Source organism: Monodon monoceros, unplaced genomic scaffold (assembly GCF_005190385.1).
Source record: "Monodon monoceros isolate NGI ecotype Baffin Bay Population unplaced genomic scaffold, NGI_Narwhal_1 Super_Scaffold_21, whole genome shotgun sequence".
Taxonomy (NCBI): Eukaryota; Metazoa; Chordata; class Mammalia; order Artiodactyla; family Monodontidae; genus Monodon; species Monodon monoceros.
The window spans coordinates 69,212,465-69,238,721 of record NW_021703778.1 but is presented as its reverse complement, the minus strand read 5'-3'; the positions used below and the strand labels follow the sequence as shown (position 1 = coordinate 69,238,721).

Genomic DNA, 26,257 nt, shown 5'->3' with positions numbered 1-26,257 from the left:
AATTAAATACTACCTTTATTGTCTTTAATTGGTTTCACCACCACTCCCAAAAAAGACTGGAGCAATGACAGTCCCACAGTTCCCCCAATTCTCACAAAGGGCTTCGGACACAGATGGCTCTGTAGTTCAGGATGTGCTGAGCAATCAGGGTAAATTTTATAGGATTTTGAGACCTAAATTGGTCTAGAACAACATATAAAATTTAGATAGCAAAAAAGGAGAAAGGGCATTCCAACAGGGTCTACAATGTGGACAGTGGTATAGAACTGGGAGTAAGAATATTATAAGCAAAGAGTATTGGAGGAATAAAACTTAAAAGTAAAAAAATCAGGAAATTCCCTGGCGGTCCAGTGGTTAGGACTCCACGCTTTCACTGCCAACGGTGCTAGTCCAATCCCTGGTCAGGGAACTAAGATCCCACAAGCCAGCACGGCCAAATTAAAAAAACAAAAAAAAGTTAAAAAAATCAGAAAATGAGAGTTGGGACAGATGTTTATCTTTAATTTCATTTTAAATCAACTAGCTTCCAAGCCAATAAACAAATGAAAAGTGGAGAGGATGAGTTCAATTAAAAAGAGATAAGGGGCTTCCCTGGTGGCGCGGTGGTTGAGAATCTGCCTGCCGATGCAGGGGACACAGGTTCGAGCCCTGGTCTGGGAAGATCCCACATGCCGCGGAGCAACTGGGCCCGTGAGCCACAATTACTGAGCCTGCGCATCTGGAGCCTGTGCTCCGCAACAAGAGAGGCCGCGATAGTGAGGGGCCCGCGCACCGCGATTTAGAGTGGCCCCCGCTTGCCACAACTAGAGAAAGCCCTCGCACAGAAACGGAGACCCAACACAGCCATAAATAAATAAATAAAATTTAAAAAAAAAAAGAGATAAGAATCCTGTGTTCCTATCCTTTAAGAAAACAAACAAAAAAAACCCCACTTAGTCCTTGGGATCAAACTGCCTTCTGAAATCATATAAATTACCTTCCCACGGCACGTTTCCGCAGACAGACACGCTGAAAAACACATGCAGACGCAGACACACACACACACACACACACACACACACACACACACACACACAAAGGAACCTCTGGAGTGACAGGACCACCCACTCACATAGACTCTTCTTAAATACTGAACAACATCCTGAATCAGAGAGGGGGTGTCATACTGTTGCTTGAAAGAACTGACAGCCTATGTTCCTTCCACCCCAGTGGGCAAAATTTGTTTCATATTAGCCACATGTGAATTAATTCCTGAAGGACCAGTCTTCCGTAGAAGCACAAAAAGGAAAGGAAAAAGTGATGGAGTTTGGAGAGAGAGAAAAAAAGATAAGACAGAGGACAAAAAGTGATGCATCACCTTTACTTAACAGAGACAAAAGAGGGATATAACAGTCTGATAAAGAATGAAAATTTAGATGCAGTTAAAAGATGAGCTTCCTAAATGCTAGCCATGGTACACTCATTAACTCATTTGTTCCTCACAACATTTAAAAATAGATATGTTGGGAATTCCCTGGTGGTCCAGTAGTTAAGAATCTGCCTTCCAATGCAGGGGACGTGGGTTCAATCCCTGGTCGGGGAACTAAGATCCCACATGCCACAGGGCAACTAAGCCCTCGTGTGCCACAACTAGAGAGCCCGCGCACTGCAACTACTGAGCCCACGCCGCAGGCCACAACTAGAGAGAAGCCGGCACACCACAAGGAAAGATCCTGCATGCCGCAACTAAGATCCCACGTGCTGCAACTAAGACCCAATGCAGCCAAATAAATAAATAAATAGTTTAAAAAACAACAACAGCAAAAAATAGACATGTTGTTCCCATTTTACAGATATGGAAATGGAGGCCAGGTGTAGTTAAGTAACTTACCCAAGGCTAGAGTTGGAATTCCAAAGTTTGATCTTTTCTCCACATCAGCTGAAGAGCTCATGTCCTTTAAACAAATCTCCCACTTAGCTCATCCCTAACACCAGGTAATTACCCATTAGTGACCCATTCCTTTGAGGTAAGAACTGTGTTCTGCTAAAAGGTAAAATCCCTGAGAGGACAACAAATTAAATCTACCCAAAAAGGAAATTCTTTCAGCGGAACATCCAAGGCTGATACTTTTTTTTTTTAATAAATTTATTTATTTTTCTTTTATTTATCTTTGGCTGTGTTGGGTCTTTGTTGCTGCGCTCGGGCTTTATCTAGTTGCTGCGAGCGGGGGCTACTCTTCCTTGTAGTGCATGGGTTTCTCATTGCAGCAGCTTCTCTTGTTGTGGAGCATGGACTCCAGGTGCGCGGGCTTCAGCAGTTGTGGCTCGCGGGCTCTAGAGCGCAGGCTCAGTAGTTGTGGCGCACGGGCTCAGTTGCTCCGCAGCATGTGGGATCTTCCCGGACCAGGGCCCGAACCCGCGTCCCCTGCACTGGCAGGCAGATTCTTAACCACTGCACCACCGGGGAAGCCCGGCTAATACATTTTGATTGGGGAGGGAAGGGAAGCAATAGGACACTGCCCAGGTGAAGCACACGGGACAAGCAGTAAACAGTCTGGTGGCATAAGAGAGCTGGCAGGGACGGGGCAGGAAGTGCTGAAAGGAAGAAAGCACCAAGGATAACCCAGGTAGAAAATTCAATAAATGCGTGGTCACCATCAGAAAAACAAAGGCAGTGCTGGGTCTGGTGGTGGCCACAGAATGGGAGTGGCTGACTGCTCCTGAAAGGACAAGCTGGTGTACTGTGGCCTTATTAAGATGATGTATTTGACCCTACCCACTCCCTGCTCTAGAGAAAGACCTTTTAGAAACTCCCTGTGTAATAATGGTCCATGCTGCTCTGTGAATGAGAGGTGCAGCTTGCTCTTCAGGAAGAAAGGACCCAACGTGACCACAGTCTTACCCAGAACCATGAGGACAGCTGAGTCCCCAGGGCAAAAAGACCAACAGCTAGTGCCCAGAAGCACAACTAAGAGCAGTAAGATGCAGTCAGGAGAAACACAGCACTCAAAACACGTCTCCAGTACTAGTCCATGTTGAGAAATTTTCAATTCTCCAGACCTGTTTCCCTCCTTAAATACACGACCAACATGCTTGTTACAGCTAGGCCCTTCTCCTTGCCCAAAGTTACACACAAGAGAGGTCAGCAAACCTCTCCTCTGAGCACCCATCACCTCTGGGGAAAATCCCACTCCCTAGGTGACTTTCTAGCAACTCTCAGGGAATCCTGAGATCAGGATCAGGGCTCCAGGTCCAACCAAGTGCTCACTTAGGCACTCAACTTCTTAAACTAGAGTGTGGAAAACTACTAGTCAGGCTCTCCAATTAAGAGCAGTTGGCCTCGTGGGGTCAAAAGGTAGCTGGTAGAAGTAACATCATGGACCAGAGAGAATGAAATTTAATGAAAACTAAAACTGATAGTGCTTGCTTAAGTCTTACAAAAGAAGGTAGAGGGCGGGGAAATAAGTGTTTGTGCGAATAAACACCATCGGAGCAGAGGATACCAGAGGACCAGAAGGCTGGCCCATAGTTTAATAGGGCCTGCTTCTGAGCCTTGGCATAGGCAGAAGCAGCCCTGAACAGCACGCAGGGGTGGAGCTGGAGAGCTGAATCACGTTGCAGAATAAAATGGGAGAGGCTTCTTTTGGGAGTGGCTGTGAAGCAGCAAGAAAGGAAGAAAAGAATGCACCATGGCAGAGTGGCAAAGGTCATTTAAGCCCAAGGATACCTAATACCACTAGATTTTAAGTTGTCTTTATTGCTATAGTACATCCTCCCCACCCCAGACCTTCAGTCCAATCTGCCATGCACACAAATAGCTTTGTGTATATTTTGTTCTTACTGCTGTTGATGGAAAGCAGAGAAAGGAGGCCAAATTCCAAGTTTGTTCAACACAGAGCAAAAAGAAGAGAAAAATCACAGGAAGGGAAATGTGAGCCCCAAAGAAGCAGAAGTGACCATGAGAATATAAGTCTCCAAGACCGTTCTAATCTAGAGGAGTGCAGGGGATAAGGAACTGGAGTAGACATCTAGCTTATAGCTGTGATGTCTACAGATGTGAAAATGCAATGCAGATTCATTATGGAGCATCCACAATGTGACAGGCACCATCTACGCTAGAGGCTAGGGAGGTACAGATGAGGAAGACAAGGTCTCTGCCCTCACCAGGCAGTGTGTGTGTGTGTGTGTGTGTGTGTGTGTGTGTGTGTGTGTGTGTAAGAGACAGGGAGACAGAGATGTAGAGATGATAGAGAGAGAGACAGAGAGAGATATCACAGTGCAAGCCAAAAACAGGGAATGGTACTAACAAGTACAGCAACAGCTACGGGGTAAGGGAGACAATAATGCTGAAAGTGAGGTGGGCACAGTGGGGTATGGGAACAGAAAAAAGACAACTCCATCTAAGATGAGGAAGGGAAAGTGAAGGTGAGAAAATGTAATGTCCACGTTTAGACCTGAAAGATATCAGTTGTTGCAACAGAGGGAAAAGCACTCCATCCAGGCTCCATCCCACTGTTGGTGGGACTGTAAATTGGTGCAGCCACTATGGAAAACAGTATGGAGGTTCCTTAAAAAAATGAAAAATAGAGCTACCATATGATCCAGCAATTACACTCCTGGGTATATATCCAGAAAAAAGAAAACTCTAATTTGAAAATATACATGCACCCCAATGTTCACAGCAGCACTCTTTACAATAGCCAAGACATGGAAACAACCCAATTGCCCACCAACAAACGACTGGCTTAAGAAGATGTGGTACGTGTATACAGTAGAATATTAGCCATAAAAAACAACGAAATAGGACCTCCCCGGTGGCGCAGTGGTTGAGAGTCCGCCTGCCAATGCAGGGGACGCGGGTTCGTGCCCCGGTCCGAGAGGATCCCGCATGCCGCGGAGCGGCTGGGCCCGTGAGCCATGGCCGCTGAGCCTGCGCGTCCGGAGCCTGTGCTCCGCAACGGGAGAGGCCACGACAGTGAGAGGCCCGCGTACCGCAAAAAAAAAAAAAAAAAAAAACGACGAAATATTGCCATTTGCAGCAACGTGGATGGACCTAGAGAATATAAAGCTTAGTGAAAGAAGTCAGGCAGAGAAAGACAAATACTATATGATATCACTTATGTGTGAAATCTAAAAAATAATACAAATGAATCTATATACAAAACAGAAACAAATTCACAGACACAGAAAACAAATTTATGGTGACCGAAGGGAGGGGACAAATCAGGAATAAGGGATTAACAGATACAAACTACGACACCTAAAACAGATAAGCAACCAGGCTTTACTGTATAGCACTGGGAATTATACTCAATATCTTGTAATAACCTATAATGGAATATAATTGTCAAAAAACCAAATCACTACACTATACACCTGAAATTAACACTATTGTAAATCGACTATATTTCAATTAAAAAAAAATTCCAGTTTGGAACCTTCATAGAAATAGAATCAAGAGCTGCACAACTCAGGAGATATTGGCTTCCTTGAGAGAAAGAGTGTGTAGAAACCTGAAGTCTAAAAACTGCTGAGTTCAGCTTTCCAGGTCCTTGAAAGTCCACTGGGGAGTTCTCTTTTAGATAATTAACCTCTCATTACCTGGTCCAAAGACTGGCTCATAGAAGCCTTTGACAGTAAAGTCAAATCCAGTCCATCATGCACACCAGCTCATTGTAAGGACAGAAGTGTTTCTCTCATAACAAACCACAGTCCTGGAGCCAATTCCTGAACCCAACGCTGATTTACATTATTGCTATCTATGCAATACAGTTATAAATGATGGTTGCTTTTCCAGTGATGCTTGAAACTCAACAAATTCAGTTCACCTATTTCATTTCATATACACATTACTGAATTCCAGAGGGCTATTTTTATTTGCAAAATTGCACCCTCTGTCAATAATTTGCCTCCAATCTATAACCATGCTCTTAACAAAAGACACCAAGATTGTGGAATTAACCCGGGTCTGGAGCCTTCCATCCTTGAACAAGATTTCTCACCTGCATTAAATGGAAGCATCCTCTTGTCCTGTGTTACAAAAGACTGTTACGCACAGTGAGAGTGTGTTCTGAAACAAATAGCTGAACACACTAACAAGACACTTTTCTAAAACAAACAAACAAAAATACCTTTCTTCTAACTTATTCTTGGTTAAAAAAGAGTGTGACTGTGGATGACACCTCACATTAATTGCGAATCCTCAAAGAGCATTAAAGAATACGCCAATGACTAAGATTAGAAAACAAAATTTACTAAGATGGTACTCCACTGCACATTAAACTTGAGTTATTAGCTGTGGAGAAAAACAAGACAACTGCAAAAACAGCCTTGTTAAGCGTTCTTTGGACCTTGGTCACTTTAGGTTAAAATTCTGCAGGCTCTGCCTGGCATTCAAAAGAGAAGCATGTTCTTAACAGCAGAAGATAAAAAAGATTTGTCCACCAGGCTCTTCCTCTTCACTTCTCCCCACCCACTTTCTTTTCTTCCAAAGGAGAATGGCTCTCATTTACTCACTGGTTTGCCACATCCTGCCTCAGAAGCTACTTCCTAAGAGCTGCCTGGGCTATTCTGAGAGGAGCTTTAACTCCTTCAGGCCCCCAGACCCTAGGACATTTATGACATCCCTGCCCACCATCATCATTTACAGTCTAGTAACTAGACTCTATTTGATCACATAATTAATACTCCCAACTTTCTTTGTGCTGGCTTGGAATTAAGCACTTTACCTACAACAGAGTCAGGCAGAGGCCACATCTCTTGGTCCTATCTGGGGTCTCCAACTAGCCCAGCTTTGCTTAATCAGTTAAAAAGGACAAAAAGTAGAAATGATTCAAGCACAGGTATCAAGAAACTCAATGCACATAACACTGCGTTTGATATCAGTGAAAGCCCAGTGGAGCCAATCTCCTGTCCCACATGAGCTCTGTAAGCTAACACCGACATTCATTCATTCCATGTTTAGAGACTACCTACTACGCACCAGGCCTGGGCTAAAGATGGGGCATCAAGACTGAACTCCTGATCTCCAGAAGCTCACAGTGCAGGTGGTAAAACACAACAGACACGTGTGAAGATCACCACACATACACACCCCCCCCAAGTGGTTTGTCTCCTGAGTAGTTCATGGACAGTCCCACTGGAGCTTTTCCAAGGAAGACCACGCAAACTTTCACGGTCGAAATAATATCTGACTTCAGCCTTCAAGGAGGGGTAGCCTCCCAAACATTGGCAATAAAATTGGGTGAGAGAGGTTAAGTAATGAGCCCAATCGACACAACAACTTAGGGGTGGAGCCAGGACTCCAACCTCAGCTGTCTGCCTCTGCAGATCACACTCCTGCAGAGCAAGGAGCACCCACTAAGAGCCAGAACAGAGTTTGTATCTGTGGGGAAGCGCGTCATGGTATCAAAAGAGGAGCAGGGCATCAGTAGCTCCTTTCTTCCCCTAAATTAAAGAGACTTGAGATCTTCGTAGTAAAGAAAATAGAGGAAGATACAGATATATTTTTAAATCAAGAAATCAATAAACACTGACCACCTACTACAGGTGAATCCTATGCAGAGAACGGTTACCGTCTGCTGTTACAGCTGGGCTTCCTGCTAGACACATCATCCAGTGCAGTGCACATCATCAACTGGCCCCTCTGGCTGGCCAGACATGTGTGCCCCTCCCAAAAATACCCACTCAGACAATAGGCCCCACCCCTAACAAGGGAGGACCAGAGACCAGTTGACGGCACACCAATTGCTGAGCTCCCAAGCATCCCCGAGTCCGCTGGCAGGAGATGTAGAACACTGAAGCTTCTATGACAAATGAGGAGTATTATTTTTTTCACGCTCCAGACTTGGACCTACTGTTACATTTTACTAATCTTCGGCGGTCTCAACACCTGACTTTGGATTATGTATCTATTCGCCATATGTGAAACATCAAAATCAGATGATTTCTAGATCCAAAGAGCCAAAAGGTATACCATGAAGAGAAAAATTAACAACAGTTTTTTCTCTCCCTCCACATATACTTATCATCCTTCCCTCTTTTTCTTTTTTTCCTGAAAGTTAAATCCTATTAGTCAAAACCACACAGGGTTACCCCTAGGCTGCACTGACTCTACAGAAATCTGTCAAGACTTTACTTGCCGTTACCAAAGGTATGTCAAGAGAGGCTGTGAGGGTCAACAGGAAATGAACTCACTCTGTGCTGGGGGCCTTTAACAATGAGCAACTGATCACCTTTATTCATTTTAAACTGAACATACAGACTCTGCCCTACTTGTAAGACAGATCGAAGCGCAGGCATTGGGACAGGGCAGAAAACAGCCCCACTCTCAAGAGTAGTCAGGGGCCTCGGATCTCGATTCAGGTCTTCACCAGCTGTACAACACCAAGTAAGCTTCCCAGCCTCTCTGGACCTTAATCTCTTCACAACACATCCAGGAGACTGAACTATCAAAATCTTTTCCACATTTAACATATAAGGACAGACAGGCGGCTGTGCTTGGGGGAGAGGGAATGAAAGGTGTTGATGGTGAAAAGGATGATTAATATAACATAATGCTATCCTGGGTCTGGAAACGGCCTGGCCTGGTGCTGCGTTCACCTTATCAGCCTAGATTTATTGGGGTGGGGGTGCAGGAGGGCTGGTGGGTGGGAATCACAGCCACCTACAGTGAAATTAAACTCTTTTCCCAAATGAGTTCTGCTGAAGTGTGATTTATCCAGAGTGTTAAAGTACTTACCAGCAGTATGAAACCATGTTACTGAAATTGTATTACTGCACAGGCTTAACTTTTCCCCAAATATGATTTGCAGAGAGGATGCAGAGCTGAGAATCTTGCGTCTGTGGCCATCTGTCCTATCCCAATCCCTGGAGAGGCGTGGGGGGAGAGTGTGAAAAGCCACAGGTGCCGTGTATATTCAGTCACCGATGTCACATATCCATCAAAGAGCCCAGCAGTTGCTGGGAATAAGTGTTCAGCTGAGCACGCAAAAGAGGCCTGCCAATCCACCCAGCCCCAAACATTCCCTGAGCCTTCCTCTGTGCCAGGCATGGGGCTGAGGGAACACCACAGAATGTCACTGCCAGTTTCCCCACTGGGCTAGGAAGGGACTATTGACTGACAAGGCAGTACAAAGGACTACAGGCACTTAACTGCCTGTGTGACATACACAGCCCTTAACCAGGATCAGTTTCCTCATCTACTGGGTAGAGATAACACACATCCCGCCTGCCTCATGTGGTTGAATGAGGAAATAAATAGATGTAAAAACAATAAAGAGTACACAGAGCCTCACAGAACAAATGCTATGATTACCACCAACACTGTGACCCTCCTGTGCCAAGATATTATAAACTGAAAAGAGTCAACCACTAATTAAGTCAAAGTCAGACTTCGCAGGGATCAGCAGAGTCTCGACCTTGGGAGAGGAGCATCTTCTGCCCTCTGTTATCTCAAGGCTTAAGTCGTTCAACAAAATTTTACCAAACCAGGGCTTCCGTGGTGGCGCAGTGGTTGGTTGAGAGTCTGCCTGCCGATGCAGGGGACACAGGTTCGTGCCCCAGTCTGGGAAGGTCCCACATGCCGTGGAGCAGCTGGGCCCGTGAGCCGTGGCCGCTGAACCTGCGCGTCCGGAGCCTGTGCTCCGCAACGGGAGAGGCCACAACAGTGAGAGGCCCGCGTACCGCAAAAAAAAAAAAAAAAAAAAATTTTTACCAAACCAGGTGCTAGGGAACATGATGTGCACTGGAGATAATGATGAATAGGACCCGGTCCCAAGCTTCCTCAAGTCCAGTCCAACTGGACAGAGTTATGCAAACAACTAACACGTGATGGGATATGTACAGAGTGCTCTGGAAGGTGGAGTAGATGACTGCTACCTGGAGTGGGGTGGAAGACAAGTCTGTGATGGATTTACAGAAGAGCTGACCTATAAACTGAACAAGATTAGGGTTCAACATGCACTGAAGGTGGAGAAGGGAATCCCCAGTAGAAGACACAGTCTGAGCAGAGGCCAGGGCCCACTGAGGAAGATGATTGGAAGAAATATGAAGGAGAAGTTGAACCTTAGATCTACCTGGAACTGACCCTCAACATCTGGTTTGTGCCACAGGAAGGGAGTGTTACCTTCCCTTTATGTCAGTGACTACCCTTCCCTATTCCTACACACACACACACACACACACACACACACACACACACACACAGATGCACGCACGCGCAGTCCAGGAAATCCTCTTTAAACTCTTGGAGAAGAAAGCTGAGCTTCCTGGGTGGTGCCTGCCAGGCAGATGGCGGCCTAGAGAAGCTGGGAGGAGTCTATATTAGGCTGTACTGAGGCAGTTGTTTCCTAGGCACCTTTTGCAGCCTCCTGTTTCACTGAAAATAATTCTTTTGCTTCCTGCACATCCCCAGAAATTGCAAGTATGCCCGGCGTTGTCTCTATTCTAAGTCTGTGTGGATAAAGAACAGCTGAAGAGCCTCATCACTGGAAGTTCTTTGGGAGGTGGGAATTTTCTCTCCTCGCCTGATAGAAAATAAGGCACCCTGGGCTGGGAATCTAGTCCTGCCCTTATCATGAGTCCAGTTAATCATCAAAAGCAGTTTACACACACATATGAATCCTTTCTACTGGGTAGGGGTTGTTGTGCCCATTTTACAGATGTGGAGACAGACTCAAGGATATGAAAACTTTCTAGAAATTAGACCCTACTCTAAAAAACAATACAGGAAGACCTCTGGGTGCTCTGCCTCCCCCGCCCTTCTGCCCCTATGATCTCAGACAGAAAGACCAGATGTCAAAGCTCCCTGGGATCCCTTCCAGCTGTCCCCACCATCTTTAAAGTCCTCGCTGCCCCTACCTTTGCACTCTCAGGGAAGACAGGCACTCTCCTGGACACCTTGCCAACATTCAGATTTGCTTTTAATCTCTCTGAGCATACTCATGCGCCCAAAACTTTCATTTCTCAGTTTCTGAAAGACAACTTTCTAAGCCATGAGTCAGACTGAAATCAAACATCACATTTAGGCTTCCTAAAAATATTACCCCAGCACAATGCCTTGGTTTTGTTCCCACATGCCCACCCTCCAAGCACACACACATACACTTTAGACTATCATTTAAACACTGGAATGTATAATTTAAATGTCTTTAATAGCATCTACTAAAAGGACATTCCCATGTGATTCTTCACTTTACTTCAAAGCTATGCTCCAAACTGGAGCTTTTACTGAATTTTAGGACTAAATAGTAGATATGTGGATAGCAAATACTGACAATAAAACTCAGAGTATTTAAAATGCATTCAACTCAGTCATAGTAACACTGGCATCTTTTCCAATTTTCAGCAAAACTTCTTTTTGTCCATCTCTCAGCCCAGTGCCTGGTACATATTAGATATGTACTAAATATCAGTTAAATGAACGTTAATACATCTTAATCTTCTAAACATACAAGTTAGAAATCTATGGTTGTAATTCTGGTCACAATCTAAATCTATTTGACCCTAACACAAATGTCATTGGAATAAACAGCAAATGACAAGCAGCTGGTGGCATTCAAAGTATATATACCTCTGTCATTCGAACGGTTTTGAAGTTGGCCTTCTTTGGAAGACAAATGGTGGGCAGCTGCAAGTTCAATTACAAAGTTCTTGGTAGGAAGGCAGAGAAAGAACCAGGGGAATCAAAGTGCTATTTCATACATTAAGCATGGAATTCCTTTCCAACAAACATCCTTCGTTTCCCTGGGGGGCTAATCATAACATGCCCTTTGAACTTGGGAAAACTCAGGACTGTACTTTGGGAGGAAGAATCTAGTTTGAAGGCCAGGCAAAGCTCAAGGGAGTAAGAGTCACTCCTTTTGCCCATCTCTATTCTGCTAATTGTTTTTAAGGAAGAGGGTGGAACATAGGAAAAGCCACCAGGCAATAAGTCCAAAGGCCTGGATTAATTAAATGTATGACACTGAACAAGTTACTTCCTTCCTTTGTCCTTCATATTCTCCTTTGCAAAATAAAGGGGCAAAAATAATAAGAGTAAAATTGGATGACTTCTAGATGCTAACAGAATTTTCTGCAATGATGAAAATGCTGTAATCTGCTCTGTCCAATACAGTAAACACTAGCCACACGTGGCCATTGAGTCCTCAAAGTGTGGCGAGTGTAAATGAGGAACTGATTCTTAACTTTATTTAATTTTAATTCATTAAAATTTAAATAGCTACATATGGCTAGTGGCTATAGTTTTGGTGAGTGTAGCTCTAAGAAGACCTTCAGCATTTTACGCAATCTTTGGAGGGCTATGTGGGAAAAGCATGGGTGTTAGAGAAGGACAGACCTGGGTTCTAAACTTAGTTCCACCACTTACTAGTTATGCAACCTTATGCAAGTTACTTAACTTCCCTAAACTTCATCTTCCTTATCTGTACAATAGAATATTATGAACCTTCTCACAGATTTTTAGTGCAAATTCAAGACAATGGATGAAAATAGATCAGATACGCCCTCAATAAACGGTAATTTTTCCAGTTATGATGTCCTTCAGGGATAAGTTTCATGTCTTTTGCCTTCGTCCTACTGTTCCTTCCTGATCTAGGACCCATACTTTATTACCCCACGCCTGGGTCCTACAGATAAAGCGCTTCTCTTTCAAGAAAGCCACTTGCTCAGGAACTGTTCCAGATCCTCAGCTAGGGGCGCACCTCCAGTACCCAAGTCCTCTGTGCCTCCGGAACTGCTGATTTACCCTGTGTCCCCTCCACCTCACATTTCAGGAATTCACAAAACCCTTCCCCCTGATTGCCTATCAAGCTGAAACTTTGTTCAGTGCAGCCAAAACACCTGTTAGTGGTTTCTGGTACTTTCCTCACTAACTCTCCCCTTGACTTCCCCTAGTCAATATTTTATAGCTTTTTATTTGTAAATGCTTTAAGACTTTTTTAAAATAATTGCTCAGTGATTTAGAATACTCAGAAATAAAAATGCAGCAAGCTACATTTATGGCTAACCCAGCGTTAGTTTAGTTACCAAAATAAAACAAGGCAAAAGACTATATTTAAAAGGAGTGTTTTAGTAAAATAATAAAAGTGTTGCACTGTCTATCTAAACTAATATAATGAGCTATGAACCTGGTCCAAATGTTCCGCTGGTCCTTCCTTTGGTGAATAGAACTTTTCCGTGGCTCCAATGCCCAAGTTTTATCAGTGGACACAAATGGATGCCTAAGATAACCAGGATATATTTTCTATTGTTAATAATTATTGGGATGTTAAACTACCCTCTTCTTCTTGTTTTTCTAGCATTCCTCAGACTCAGAGAAAGAGAGAGAGAGAAGAGCTGAAATACAGGCTAGCATTTTGGTAGGATTTCGATCTGGATTTGAGTAAGCCATTAGACAAAAGGTTTACCGTTAGCTTGGAATTCCTGCTAACTTCTGAGGCCTCCCCCAACAAGGATATTCTTGAAGGATTATTTACTGAAGGATGATATGAAATCAAACAGGGCAAATAATTTCGACTCTGAACTCTCAAATGCGGTGAGGGTCTAATCTAATTTTTAAAAAATAACCTGGATACGTAAGTTATAACTCAATAAAGAAACGTAATGAACCTGGATCCAGACAACCTGCAAATACGACAATGTGGCTGATTAGTCTTGTCTTCTCCTCACAACTCCCCAAATTTCAAGATTTGACTGGAATCTGGAACTCATGTGGATCATTCACTCAACTCAATTGTTCCATTTTTTCTGAAAAGTAAATGCACTTAAGAGCATTTGAAATTCTGAACCTTTCTTGGTAACAGGTAAACTCAAAACAGGTCAAGTCTAGAAAGGTGATCATTTCAGAGGGACTTTTGTCTGTGGTTATTTTGAAAGCCACTGCTTTAAAAACTGACATTATGAAGCTTAAAAATAGGCCTTCCTACTAAGGATCCTGGACTAAAATAAAATACCCTTTCCTTCCCCCATTTCCTCATTCCCTTTTCCCTCAAACACCTTAGGAGAGTGGTGATATAGAGGGACAGCCTTTTCCAGTGTTTCAGATTATTACTTGAAAAGAGGTTTTTAAAAATTTTTAAGAGTACTAGGTAAAGTTACCAAAATTCAGTGTCGGGTAAACTTGGAAAATTTTCAAACCAAGTAAGTATCCCAAGTGAAAATATGTCTGAGTTGGGATAAAAGTTCAAGCACCTTCTTCCACTCCAGCTGTGTGAACTCCCAGCAAGTTCTCCCCACTGCTCCCCCCCCCCCCCCCGTCTGGTTTCCTCATCTTGCAAAAGGAGTCGAGGGCTGGAGGACCTGTAAGGTCCCATCCAGCCCTAACAGGCTCTGCTTCTATAAAGCTGGGCGGCTGCTTCCTATTTTCATGACTCCTTGGAGACAGCAGAAAAGCCCCTGGCCCAGAAGGTTCCTGGGAAGCCTCATTATACTTAAAAGTGGTCCCCTGGGCCATGAGAACTGCTACTGAGAGCAATGCAAGCTGAGATGGCTGTAAAATAGAAATGGTATTGAGAGGGAAGAATTAAGTTATGTTTTGTAGATGACACTAGTAAATCTAGAAATACTGATGTTCAATCAAAAAATTACTAGATATATGGGACTTCCCTGACCGTCCAGAGGTTAAGACTCTGTGTTTCCACTGCAGGGGGCATCGGTTCCATCCCTGGTCAGGGAACTAAGATCCCGCATGCCGCGCAGTGCAGCCAAAAAAAAAAAATTACTAGATATAATAGTGAATTTTAAAAAGCTGCAGGATATAAACAATTCATACAAATCAAACCACAGTCAAGAGAAAACACAAATTTAAAAATGTTCAATCACAACAGCATCAAAACGTTAGGTATTTGAAATATTAACTTAGGACACAAGAGAGTTATTCAAAAGAAACTATAAAACCGTAACAGGAAAAGAGGAGGAGACATTAATAAATGGAAAGATAAACCATGACAATTCTTAAAGTTTTCTTTAACCCTACCCAATTTAAGAAAAGGGAAGGGCTTCCCTGGTGGCACAGTGGTTGGGAGTCCACCTGCCGATGCAGGGGACATGGGTTCGTGCCCCGGTCCGGGAAGATCCCACATGCTGCGGAGAGGCTGGGCCCATGAGCCATGGCCGCTGAGCCTGCAAGTCCGGAGCCTGTGCTCCGCAATGGGAGAGGCCACAACAGTGAGAGGTCTGCGTACCAAAAAAAAAAAAAAAAAAGAAAAGGGAAAAAAAAAGACTATCAAAACTAAATAAGAGTTAAAAAGAAATTTTAGAAAGAGATAAAAATACCATAAAGACCAAATAAAAGTAAACCTGAAAATACAACAGATAAAAATCCTATTTAATAAACTCCATGAAGATATTAGAACTCACTATGTAGAAAAATTAACATAGACCCATACCTCACACCAAGAACATTAATTAATCCTAGATGGGACCATATAAGGGGCAGAAAAGTCTAGAAGAAAATGAAGCCCCACACTCCTATTAGTTATGACATGATGATAGATGTCTTAATACTAAAGAAAAGTAGCCTACACCATATAAAAGGCATGCTTTGCAAAATAAAAAAATATTTTTTCCTAAGTAATACAATATAAAAGGAAAACATTGCAGTGGGACAATGTAGTAGCCACATAATTTATAAAACTTTAAAATACAAAGCACACTGATCTATTGCTTCAACAAACCAGAAGACAAGTAACTGTACTGGCTAATAAAAGACATGAACTAACAAAAAATAAATAAAATACAAAGCACATCAAAGCTATATAGACGTATCTATTAAAGAAGGGTCAGAGGAGAAGAAAAGTTTGCGTGAAACTTTTCAAAATGTTCAGCTGATACCACAAAACCATCCCACCTACCTCTCCAGCTTCATCTCCTGCTACCTGCAGCGATGCACCCAGCACACTAAACTACTTGCCGGCTCCTCCACACATCCGAAGCTTTCCCACTTGTGTGAAGTTGCTCAACCTGAGCTCTCTTCCTGCCATGCCCCCCCTCCCCCATTCCCATGGAAATCCTAGCCATCCTTCAAGACCCAGCTCAAATGTCATCTCCTCTGTGAAGGCTCTCCTAATCTTCCCCACTGGATGTGCGTTCTTCCTCCTCTCAATGATCTGACAGTACTTTCTTTGTACCTCTTCTCCTGGGGCACTTTTCTTACTCTGCAGCCATCTGTTTCCTTCTTCTTGTGTCTTTGCAACCTCTCCCTCCCCTCCCATATGAGATTTTAAGATCCTTGGAGGCAAAGACAATCTTACCACCTACAGCATCCAGCATAGCAAATTACATTTGGTAAGCATTCATTAAATATTAGTTTAGATTGAATCGATGAAATACAGAAAATAATCCCATTTCAAAAATACAGACTGGCAAACAATTAAAGTAAAGCAGACTGAGGAGAAGTCCTATTAAACTATCAAAAAAAAATCACTAAGGCTTCCCTGGTGGCGCAGTGGTTAAGAATATGCCTGCCAATGCAGGGCACACGGGTTCAAGCCCTGGCCCAGGAAGATCCCACATGCCACGGAGCAACTAAGCCCGTGCGTCACAACTACTGAGCCTGAGCTCTGGAGCCCACGAGCCACAACAACTGAGCCCACATGCCACAACTACTGAAGCCCGCGCGCCTAGAGCCCGTGCTCCGTAACAAGAGAAGCCACAATGGGAAGCCCGCGCACCGCAACAAAGAGTAGCCCCCACTCACGACAACTAGAGAAAGCCCGCGCACAGCAACGAAGACCCAACACAGCCAAAAATAAATAAATTTATTTAGAAAAAAAAGAAGGGACTGAAATGAGGATCATTTGCTTGTAATATGTCCTCCCCCTCTAAAAAAAAAAAAAAAATCATTAAACTTCAAAAAAAAAAAGCCAACTTCCTGAAGCTTGAGGGACCAGTTCAAACATACATTGTAAATTGGTTCTGTCTCTTTATGGAACATATTCAGTTAATATGTAACAAAAGCCATAACATGGTTCATGGCCTCTGATTCTGTGTATGAATTAATCTCAAAGAACAAAACAAATGGGTTTAAAACATTCATAAGAGTAACAATAAATAATAAAATTTTGAAAGCCACCTAAATAATCAACAAAGTGTCATTTGTGAAGCCAAATCCTATTCTTTAGCCAAAAATAAATGACAAGCATTAGAATTATGTCTATGTGTAGAAATGGGGGGGAGGAGAGACCCATCAACTGATCACAGCTATCTATATATGCCTATAACGGAATAACCAAAAGTTAAACTGGAAAATTTAATGTCTGAGGTTCTTTCTTTAAAAAGGTGTTGATACATTCAATTTTCTTTTGAAGTTGTACTTGAGCAGGCAAATATGCAAAAAGGAGCTGGGGGGAAAAGAAATCACTCTACCTTTGTCCGATTTTTCTTCAACCCCCATGTAACCTCTTCTTAATCTGACTCAAAGCAGGATACCCCTGGGAGCTTCACCAAGAAATGAGAGGCAAAGATCAGCATTTTTAACAGTAGGCCCTGCACCAGGATTCAGAAAACACCTCTTTTAAAAACAAAAATGCAATTCATTCTGGGAGGTGTTAACTTAGCAAACAGGTATGTGAGCCTTCAAACAGCTCTCATGGGCTTTCAGGCAAAGAACAGGACATGAAGAAAAAACACAATCAAGTGGCCAAAAGAGACCAAGATGATTTTTTCAAAACTGGCAACTTCTGGAAGGGAATAAAAGAAACAAAACTGGGACGCTAAGCTTTCTTCTCAGGCTCACCTCATCTTCTTCCCAGTCTGTGGGTTCTCCAGGTTTTCTCAACATGTCAGAAAGATTCACCATTGCTTGACCTGTACTTCCTATGGATGTGGTAGAAATAACTACCAATTCAGACTGAGGGAAGCTCGCAAGGAAGGGTTTTTTGTTGGTGGTGGTTTGTTTTGTTTAAACATTATTTTGTTTTTTTCCAATCTACCAATAATGATTTACTATATTAAGAGTGTAGTGATGTAGACCCAGGGGTTCAAAAAGGTATGGTCCCATATAATCAAATTAATGAAAAAAAGACACATAAGGAACATTTAGAGAATAAGAAAGCATAAGACTTCAAAATGATATTGCATTTAATGTGATGTTTGTTACACAATATAGGCCAGAATATAAAAGGGGAGAGAGAAAACGTGAGTTAAAATTAAAAAGGGCATAAGGCTTAGGATGAACTTTAATCCTTGGGTACTCTTAAAAAATTTATTATGAATTTTTTCAAACACAGAAATATGGAAAGAATAGAACAGTGAAACTCACACACTAACCAACTAAACGACTGTGAACAATTTTGCCCTGTTTGCTTTATCTACCATGTGGGTATGTGTATTTTTTCCCTGAACCATTTCAAAGTAAGTTTCACATATCAACTATGAACAACAACATTCTCCTACATAATCATATCATTATTACATCTAAAAAATTAGCCCTAATTCTCTACTCAAATTTCCCTAATTGTCCCAAGAATTCATTTTACAGCTATCGCATTTTTTGATTCAGTACCCAACCAAGGTTCATGCATTACATTTGGTTGACATGTCTCCTTAGTCTCTTAATTCTCTGACAGCACCACTCCCCTACTTTTCCCCCATGACATTGACTTTTTAAAGAGACTGGGTCAGTTGTCTTAGAGAATGTTGCACATCCTGAATTTGCATGCTTGTTTCCTCCTGGTATCATTTAATTTGTTTCTCCATCCCTGTATTTGCTGTAAACAGGAAGTTAGATCTCAAGGCTTGATTAGATGCAGGTTTGGGTTAAGCTTTAAATAACAGGCAGCATATAAAACGTCTAAATCAACATGATTTATCAACATTTGCAATTTGGTATTGAGAACAAAAGGTAATAGTCAGCTGAGAAGGAAGAAACCAAAGCGGGCACCACTAACTACACTTCCCACTTGGATAGCATTCCAACAATCATAAAGTGCTTTCATACACATTATTTTGGATGATGCGCACCTGCCCGCCTTCCCTCACAGGTGTGTTATATTACTATCCTTCCTTTACTAATGAGGAAAACCAAGACTCAGTGAAGTTAAATGACATGCCAAAGGTCGACAATTAAGAAGGGGCATAACTGAGTCTCGAACTCAGGTCCTAGAATAGCATGGAGTTACTCAGAAAAGGCTACATGGGAGATGAACTCTATGCTAGGTCTTGAAAGATGGGCAGCATTCATTAATTCCAGGCACTGGGCGAGATGCCGGGGAAATATCAGTATACAAGATAGTCAAGGTCCCTCCCCTCACTGAAAGTGTGGTGGCAAATACAAGACAAAAATAAAATCACACAGGAAAGTGGAGGAGGGCATTCCAGACAAAGGAAAGACCGGACAGAGGTAAGAAGCAGTGTGCTGGGGCAATGGGAGGACAATAAAGGGATCAGGCAGAGAAAAATTGAGCTGGATGGGTAGCTCTAACTGAAGTATTCTCTGCCTTTCTTTCAAAGATGCATAAGTAAGTGAAAGTAAAATGTTGTATGTGTTTATGTTCAAACAAGCACCCCACACATCTCCTTGCTCTGGGCTAAGTCATTTTTATGAACCTTTTTGCCATTTCTGTATCTGCTACAACAACAGCAGAGACATTCTTCCCAAGGACACGGGCTTCAGCTGGCCCTACTTTTCACCTGAAGTTGTTCTCAAAAGACTGTGCCAGTATTAGTTATTGCAGCAACAAACCAGTAGAAGCATCCAAGTTCAGAACTACAAAATCAGTTAAAACCACTTCAAAAGCTTCTAGTTACCACGGTGTACATCCCAGGTAAGGCCATAAGAGATCCCCCAAAAGCACAACAACCTGTCTCAATGTTTCTGTCCCCTTCCTTAAGGACCTTCACACTAACAGATGTGTGTCCCTACAAACGTGGCAGAAACTGCTGATGCTATGAACGATGCTCTGAATGCAATAATTAAGTCTGAGGGTTTCAGCCCCAAATCCAAAAGCTGTGGATGCCGCCAAGGCCAAGCAATGCACCTTCTTGTTTATTCAGCACCATATGGCCTTCAAAGCACTTCTGTATGTGTTATCTTGTTTAATCTTCATGATACTCCTTCAAGGTGGGAATGGTTCAATCATTTAATCAACAGATATCTACTGAGTACCTTCTATGGGCCAGATACTGATCTACTCACTGAGCAAGGAGCAAATCAAGCCCTCACCTTCACGAAGCATACATTTTAGTGCGGGCGGGGTGAGGTGCAGATAAATACTTATGGACAATGCAACATTAATTAGTGATAAGTGCTATGAAGAAAAATAGGGCAAGATAAAGGAGTAGAGCATGACAGAGAGTGCTATAATTAGAGTGATCAGGGATGGTCTCTGTGAAGAGACATTTGAGCAGAGGTCTGAAGGAAGTGAGGGAGCAAGTCACGTGGGTATTTGGCAGAAGAGAATTCTAGGCAGAGGGAATAGCAAAAGCTCTGAGATAGGAATGTGCCCAACCGACTGCGGAACAGCACAGAAAACAGCATGGCTGGAGCACATAAGTGAAGGGGACAGTGGAGGAAAACGAAGAACCTGATCAGGCAGGGCCTTGTAGGCCACTAAGGCAAAGATTTGGTAGACCATTCTCATCCTCACTCTACAGATAAGGAAACTAAAAGAGAGAAAGTACAAAGGACTTGCCTAAGGTCAAAGAAAAAGTGAGGACTCGGGAAGTACCCTGCATTGCCACCACGAATTCTACTCAGGGCTCACACTTCTCCTTGTGGAGATTAAAAGCGTTCCTTTAAAACACAAAGAGATTAAGTATGTGCCTTATCATGGAAGGAGAGGCAAAGTACCCTAAGACTCAGCAATCCCACTTCTGAGTACATTCCACAGGGAACTCTTACAAGAGTCGAAAAGGAGTCGCGTACAAGGATGGCGATGGCTGCACTGTTTGAGGCAGCAAGGGGTTGGAAACAACACAATTGTCCTCTCTAGAGGAATAATAAGTAAAATGTGGTACATGCACAAGACTGACTGCTCTGCAACCAAGAGAAATAATGAACTAGATACATGTATAACAGCATGAACAGAGTGCAGAAACATGGTGTTTGGTTAAAACAAAAGAAACTGAAATAAAAGTTTAGGGTGGTCATTGCTTCTGTTCAAATATTGTTGATTATCCTCCTTCCAAGAAGGCCCCTGCCCCCTTTGAAGGTCAACATGGCCATGTGACTTGCTTTACAAAAATGGGAGCAAAAGTGACATGTGTCACTCCTGGGCAGAAACTTTAAAAGCCAGAATGTGGTTCACAAGATTCCCTTTTCATTAAGCATATTTCAGGCATGGTGTGTCCGTCAGCCTGAGTCCCTGATGGAATCCAATCAACAGAGCCTCCCACTGACCTGCAAGCATGTCAAACTACTGAGATTTTCTAGTCTATCCCAACTGATGTAGATTTATAGCACAACAGGATTTTTAATAAAAATTGAATATAATTAAGGTGCACAACACGATGATTCAATATACACACACAGTGAAATGATTATTTCAGACACGCTAATTAACATACACACCTCCTCACAAAGTTACTATTTTGTGTGTGCGTGACAAGAGCACCTGACATCTACTCTCTCAGCGAATGTCCAGTATTCAATACAGTATTATTAACTGTAGTAATCATGCTAAGCATTAGATCTCTAAGACTTATTCTTCCTATTAACTGCAACTTTGTATCCTCTGACGAACATCTCCCCGTTTCCCCCACCTCCCCACCCCTGGTTAACCACCTATCTACTCTCTGCTTCTATGTCTTCCACTTTTTTAGGTTCCACATATAAACTGAGATCATGCAGTATTTTTCTTTCTGTGTCTGGCTTATTTCATTTAGCATGCTGTCCTTCAGGTCCATCCATGGTGTCACAGATGGCAGGATTCCCTTCTCTCTTGAGGCTGAATAACAGTACAGTATCATTCAGCACTCCAAGCACACGAAACGATACCATCTATTGAATACCTCCCAAAGGCACACATACAGCCAACAAACGGGTGGAATTATAAGACCATATATTAAATAACCTAGAGTGGGTGAGATGGTGCCTGTGAAAAAAAGGTAAATGGGGAAGGGGGAATGAGAGTAAAGGGGAAAATAAGAGAAAAAAATGAAAAGGTTTTAAAAGGTTTGTTAAACACGTGCAAATATTAGAACTTTCATTCACTCACTGATTCACTCCACAAACATTTGTGCACTTATTATGTGCCAGTACTATTCTAGGTACTACTTACAGAAGAGTGAATCCAAAAAGGGCAGTCCTATGCTTATAGTTTATGGTGTACAGAAGAGAGAAATATTTAAAATACCCTAAAAAAGATTACGGACAGTGAAGAAATGTCATTAAAAAATCAGATGACATGAGAAAGAGAGACGTACTTTAGATTAGGTGGTCTGTGAACAACTCTGAGGAAATGACATTTATGCAGAGAGGTGAAGATTGCTTCCTTCCTAGCTTGGGAACAGGAAGGGATGATTCATTCCAGGCAAAGGGAACAGCATGTGCAAGGGTCTGGAGGGAGTATGGACCATCCCGTGGAGGAAGTGAAAGAGGACCAGGGTAATCTAGGAAAGGAGCAGCAGGAAATATGGTTAAAGAGATGGAGTGGGGGGCAGGCAGGAGGGGGATAGCAGCAGGCTCATAGCCCAATATAAGGAGTTTGAATTTTATTCTAACGGCAATAAAACCATGAAAACATTTTAAACAAGGAAATGATATGATCTTATTTCCAATTTATTTCATTCTAACTTGGCACCCTTGCAATATGCTCATATATTTTTACAGACTTGCAGAAGAAATATTTTTGCATTCTTTTTCTTCAAGGACCCCCAGAACCTGCATAGACATCAGGTCCCACATAACCCAGCTCTGTCTGAAAGGGGCAAGTGCTATGTTAGAGACCAGTCTCAAGGTGCCAGAAAGCCACAGAGAAGCAACCTTGCCAATTTAGGACCAAGAGTTCTTTAATGTCAATGGATTTTTTTTCTTTTGTTTACACTGTATGATAATGTTCAAAATTGTGCCCTAGTCTAATCACAGAAATCATGGGTACATCAGCTTTGCTTGAAAAAGGTGAAAGATGTAGATGTGGGCTTCCCTGGTGGTGCAGTGGTTGAGAGTCCGCCTGCCGATGCAGGGGACACGGGTTCGTGCCCCGGTCCGGGAAGATCCCACATGCCGCGGAGCGGCTGGGCCCATGAGCCACGGCCGCTGAGCCTGCGCGTCTGGAGCCTGTGCTCCGCAACGGGAGAGGCCACAGCAGTGAGAGGCCCGCATAACGCAAAAAAAAAAAGAATGTAGATGTATACAGCTTTCCCCCCATTAGTGGCAGGAACTGTAGGGGAACAGTCCCTGTTTGTCTCAGGCAGCCTACACAAAGATGCCTCCTATTGCAACACAGCAATGAGTCATGGAGGTAGGTGCACATGGCACAGAAAACTGAGCAAGGGAGAGTCGTTTATCCAGAAGCTAAGGCACCTTAACACACATATCCACCACCACAACTGGAAACTACCATCTAGCTTCCTTGAGGCTTCTCTACCCAGTAACAAAGGTACCAGCAGCTAACATTCATGGAAGGTTTCCTACTATAGCTCATTTAATCTTCACAGCTACTCTAAATAGGTTCTATCATTAGACCCATTTTCACAGATGAAAAACCTAAACCTAAGCCCGAGAGAGATTTGTCCCAGGTCACAAAACCACAAACTTAGCCTGACTCCAGAATCCCACCTCTTAACCACTGTTTAGAATCTCCCAGTCCCACCCAAGCGTATCTGCCACCAACTCCAGGAGAATTTCTTTTCCTCCCTGTATTGTTTTCTTATAACGAAACTCCTCCCCTTTGCAAGAACACAGCAGTGGTGTCACAATTAACAACAGAAGGTACTTCCACTCAGTACCCTCCTCCAAATCAAACGGGAGCACGATGATCAGGCCACAACATTCAAAATTTGTCCTGTCCTTCCCTGCCCTGGGGGGCTTTCATACTATTTTAAGGGGATAAAATTCTGCACACTAAAACTGAACCAATCTTTGCAAAGTAATCCACTAACCTGTACAAGTTAATATCATGCAAAACAAACACTACAGTATTGAAAGGAGTTTGGGGACTTCCCAGTGGTTAAGAATCCGTCTGCCAATGCAGGGGACAAGGGTTCGAGCCCTGGTCTGGGAAGATCCCACATGACGCGGAGCAACTAAGCCAGAGCGCCTAGAGCCCGTGCTCTGCAATGAAGAGAAGCCCCCACACCGCAACAAAGAGTAGCCCCCGCTCACCGCAACTAGAGAAAGCCCCTGCACAGCAACGAAGACCCAATGCAGCCAAAAATTAATTGATTTTTTTTTAAAAAAAGAAAGGAGTTTGTCTGAGGAATGTGGTTGAGCTCACATCACAGGTCTGTCCACCACTGGCCTTGGGATCATTACAGGGATGGACAGAGCCACCAAGCCAACAGGTCCCCAGGCGATTAAAATTGAGAGAGTCAAAGGAAGGTTACAGAAATCACCAAAGGGCAGAAGATCCAAGCCTAATCTATTCATTTCATCAGCTGGCTTCCTAAAGTCTCCAGTGTGCAGGTAAGAGATTAAGAACTAAATCTTTTCTGGTTATTTCTCCAGCTCGCCGGGTCTTCCTCCCTCAGGCAGTCTTGTCCCTTACCCAGGACTCAAGAGTTGCAGGGAACTCAGAAACATACATGAAACAGCCGCATCACTGTTTAACGAAACAAAGTACTGGTTTGTGAGCAACACTGTAAGCTGCAGAGATGGAGCACCTTGTGCGTGATTTCCAAGACCATGGTGTCATGTCTCAGGTCGGAAGTTAGGGCTTATGGTCAAGTAAGGAACAGCCAGGAGAGACACTGATGAGATTTGTTTAATGAATGAATGAATTAAAAAGTCAGATGAAGAAAAGAAAAACCGCTCCCTTCGAGACAAGAGAGTTTCCAGGAAGGCCAAGGAATGAGAGCCCCCAAAGTCGACAAGCGAAAATCCACTGTGATGTCGGTGTACACACGCCCCCGCTGGCCAGGCAGCGGCCGCAACTAGGCACTCCCAGCCCACAGGTGTCAGGTACGAAGGTGAGGACTGCTCACAGGTCCCAGCTCCACACTCTATACCGAGTTGGTCACAAAAACGCAGATGCGATCTTAATTTTTCCAAGACATCTGCTCCCTTCTCCCGGTTACAGGCCAGGAATGCAGAGGATGTGGGGGGAAAGAGCTGGGTAGGGGCGGGCGATGAACCGGTTTTTACTTTTTAGGGAGAAGGAAAATGACCAGAGATCAGGGATGGGTGAAAGGGTCGGGAAAAGGGTGGGGATGGGGGCATCGCGATTCGTTGGGTCCACTGACTGGTCTTGAGTCAGGCGCACAATCAGTGCTTAGTCACCGATACCTCTGCGGCCGGGAGTTCCTCGCGCCTGGCAGCCCCAGACGTACGTGACGACCCGAGCGGAGCCCCGCGCGCCGCGCACACCCGACTCGGCTCCTGAGCCCGGGCCCCGGCCTCCCCAGCCCGGCCCCGGTGCTCGCCTCCCCCCAGACTTACTCCGCCGAGCTGGTCCCGTTAACCGCGGAGCCGTCGGGGGCCGGGTTCAGCTGGATGGGCGTCGGCTTCTTCTTGGGCATTTTGGACCCGGGGAAGGCGCTCGCAACTCCGAGGGGAGGGCGGCCCCTCTTGCTTCCTCCCTCTGAGCTGCCCCGCGCCCGCCTCGCGGGACCAAGTCAGGGCCGCGGGCCCGGGGGTTGCCTTCGGGGGACGCGCTCTGCGCGGTCCCGTCACGGCCGAGTGGCCAGTGGCGGTCTCACGAGACCCCCGCCCCACTTGCTTGGCTCACAGGGGACCGAAGGGCTTCCCCGCCGGCGCAGCACCGCAGCCCCGGGATTCCCTCCCGCTCTCCCTCAGTCCACCGGTCCCCAGGGCTCGAGGGGCCCCGCCGCGCGCGCACCACAGCGCTGCTCCAGCCACAGCCCGGGAAAGTGCGCCGCCGCCACTGCCGCGTTCCAAGCGACTCGGCGCAGTAGTCCCAGAAGGCCTGGAGGGCGGGGGAGGGGTGCGGAGGGATAGGGAAGGGGGAAGCCTTGCCCGCCGCCCCCCCCCCCCCGGGCAGCTGCGTTTTCCACACTCCCACTCGGCTCCGCCCCTTTTGCCTCGCCGGCAGCCAATGGGAACACGCCTCGGCGGCAGATGACGTGGAAATACGTCACGGGGCGCGGCGTGCTACCCTGGGGGTGGGGTCCGGCGCTGGCTCTACTGCGCCCTCTGCCGCACAGAGGCACCCAGGTGGACCCA

The 26,257-nt window shown here is 44.3% G+C and overlaps 1 protein-coding gene across 1 annotated transcript in view; it reads right to left on the bottom strand.

Annotated features, from left to right (window-relative positions):
• The window catches only part of MAP2K1 (mitogen-activated protein kinase kinase 1), a 79,703-nt gene extending 53,652 nt beyond the window's left edge, over positions 1–26,051 (bottom strand). Inside the window, exon 1 of the mRNA XM_029237627.1 lies at positions 25,514–26,051. Coding sequence (XP_029093460.1) covers positions 25,514–25,593 — 80 coding nt within the window. The 5' untranslated portion in view covers positions 25,594–26,051. The remainder of the gene's footprint in view (positions 1–25,513) is intronic.
• Positions 26,052–26,257: the final 206 nt, after the last annotated feature.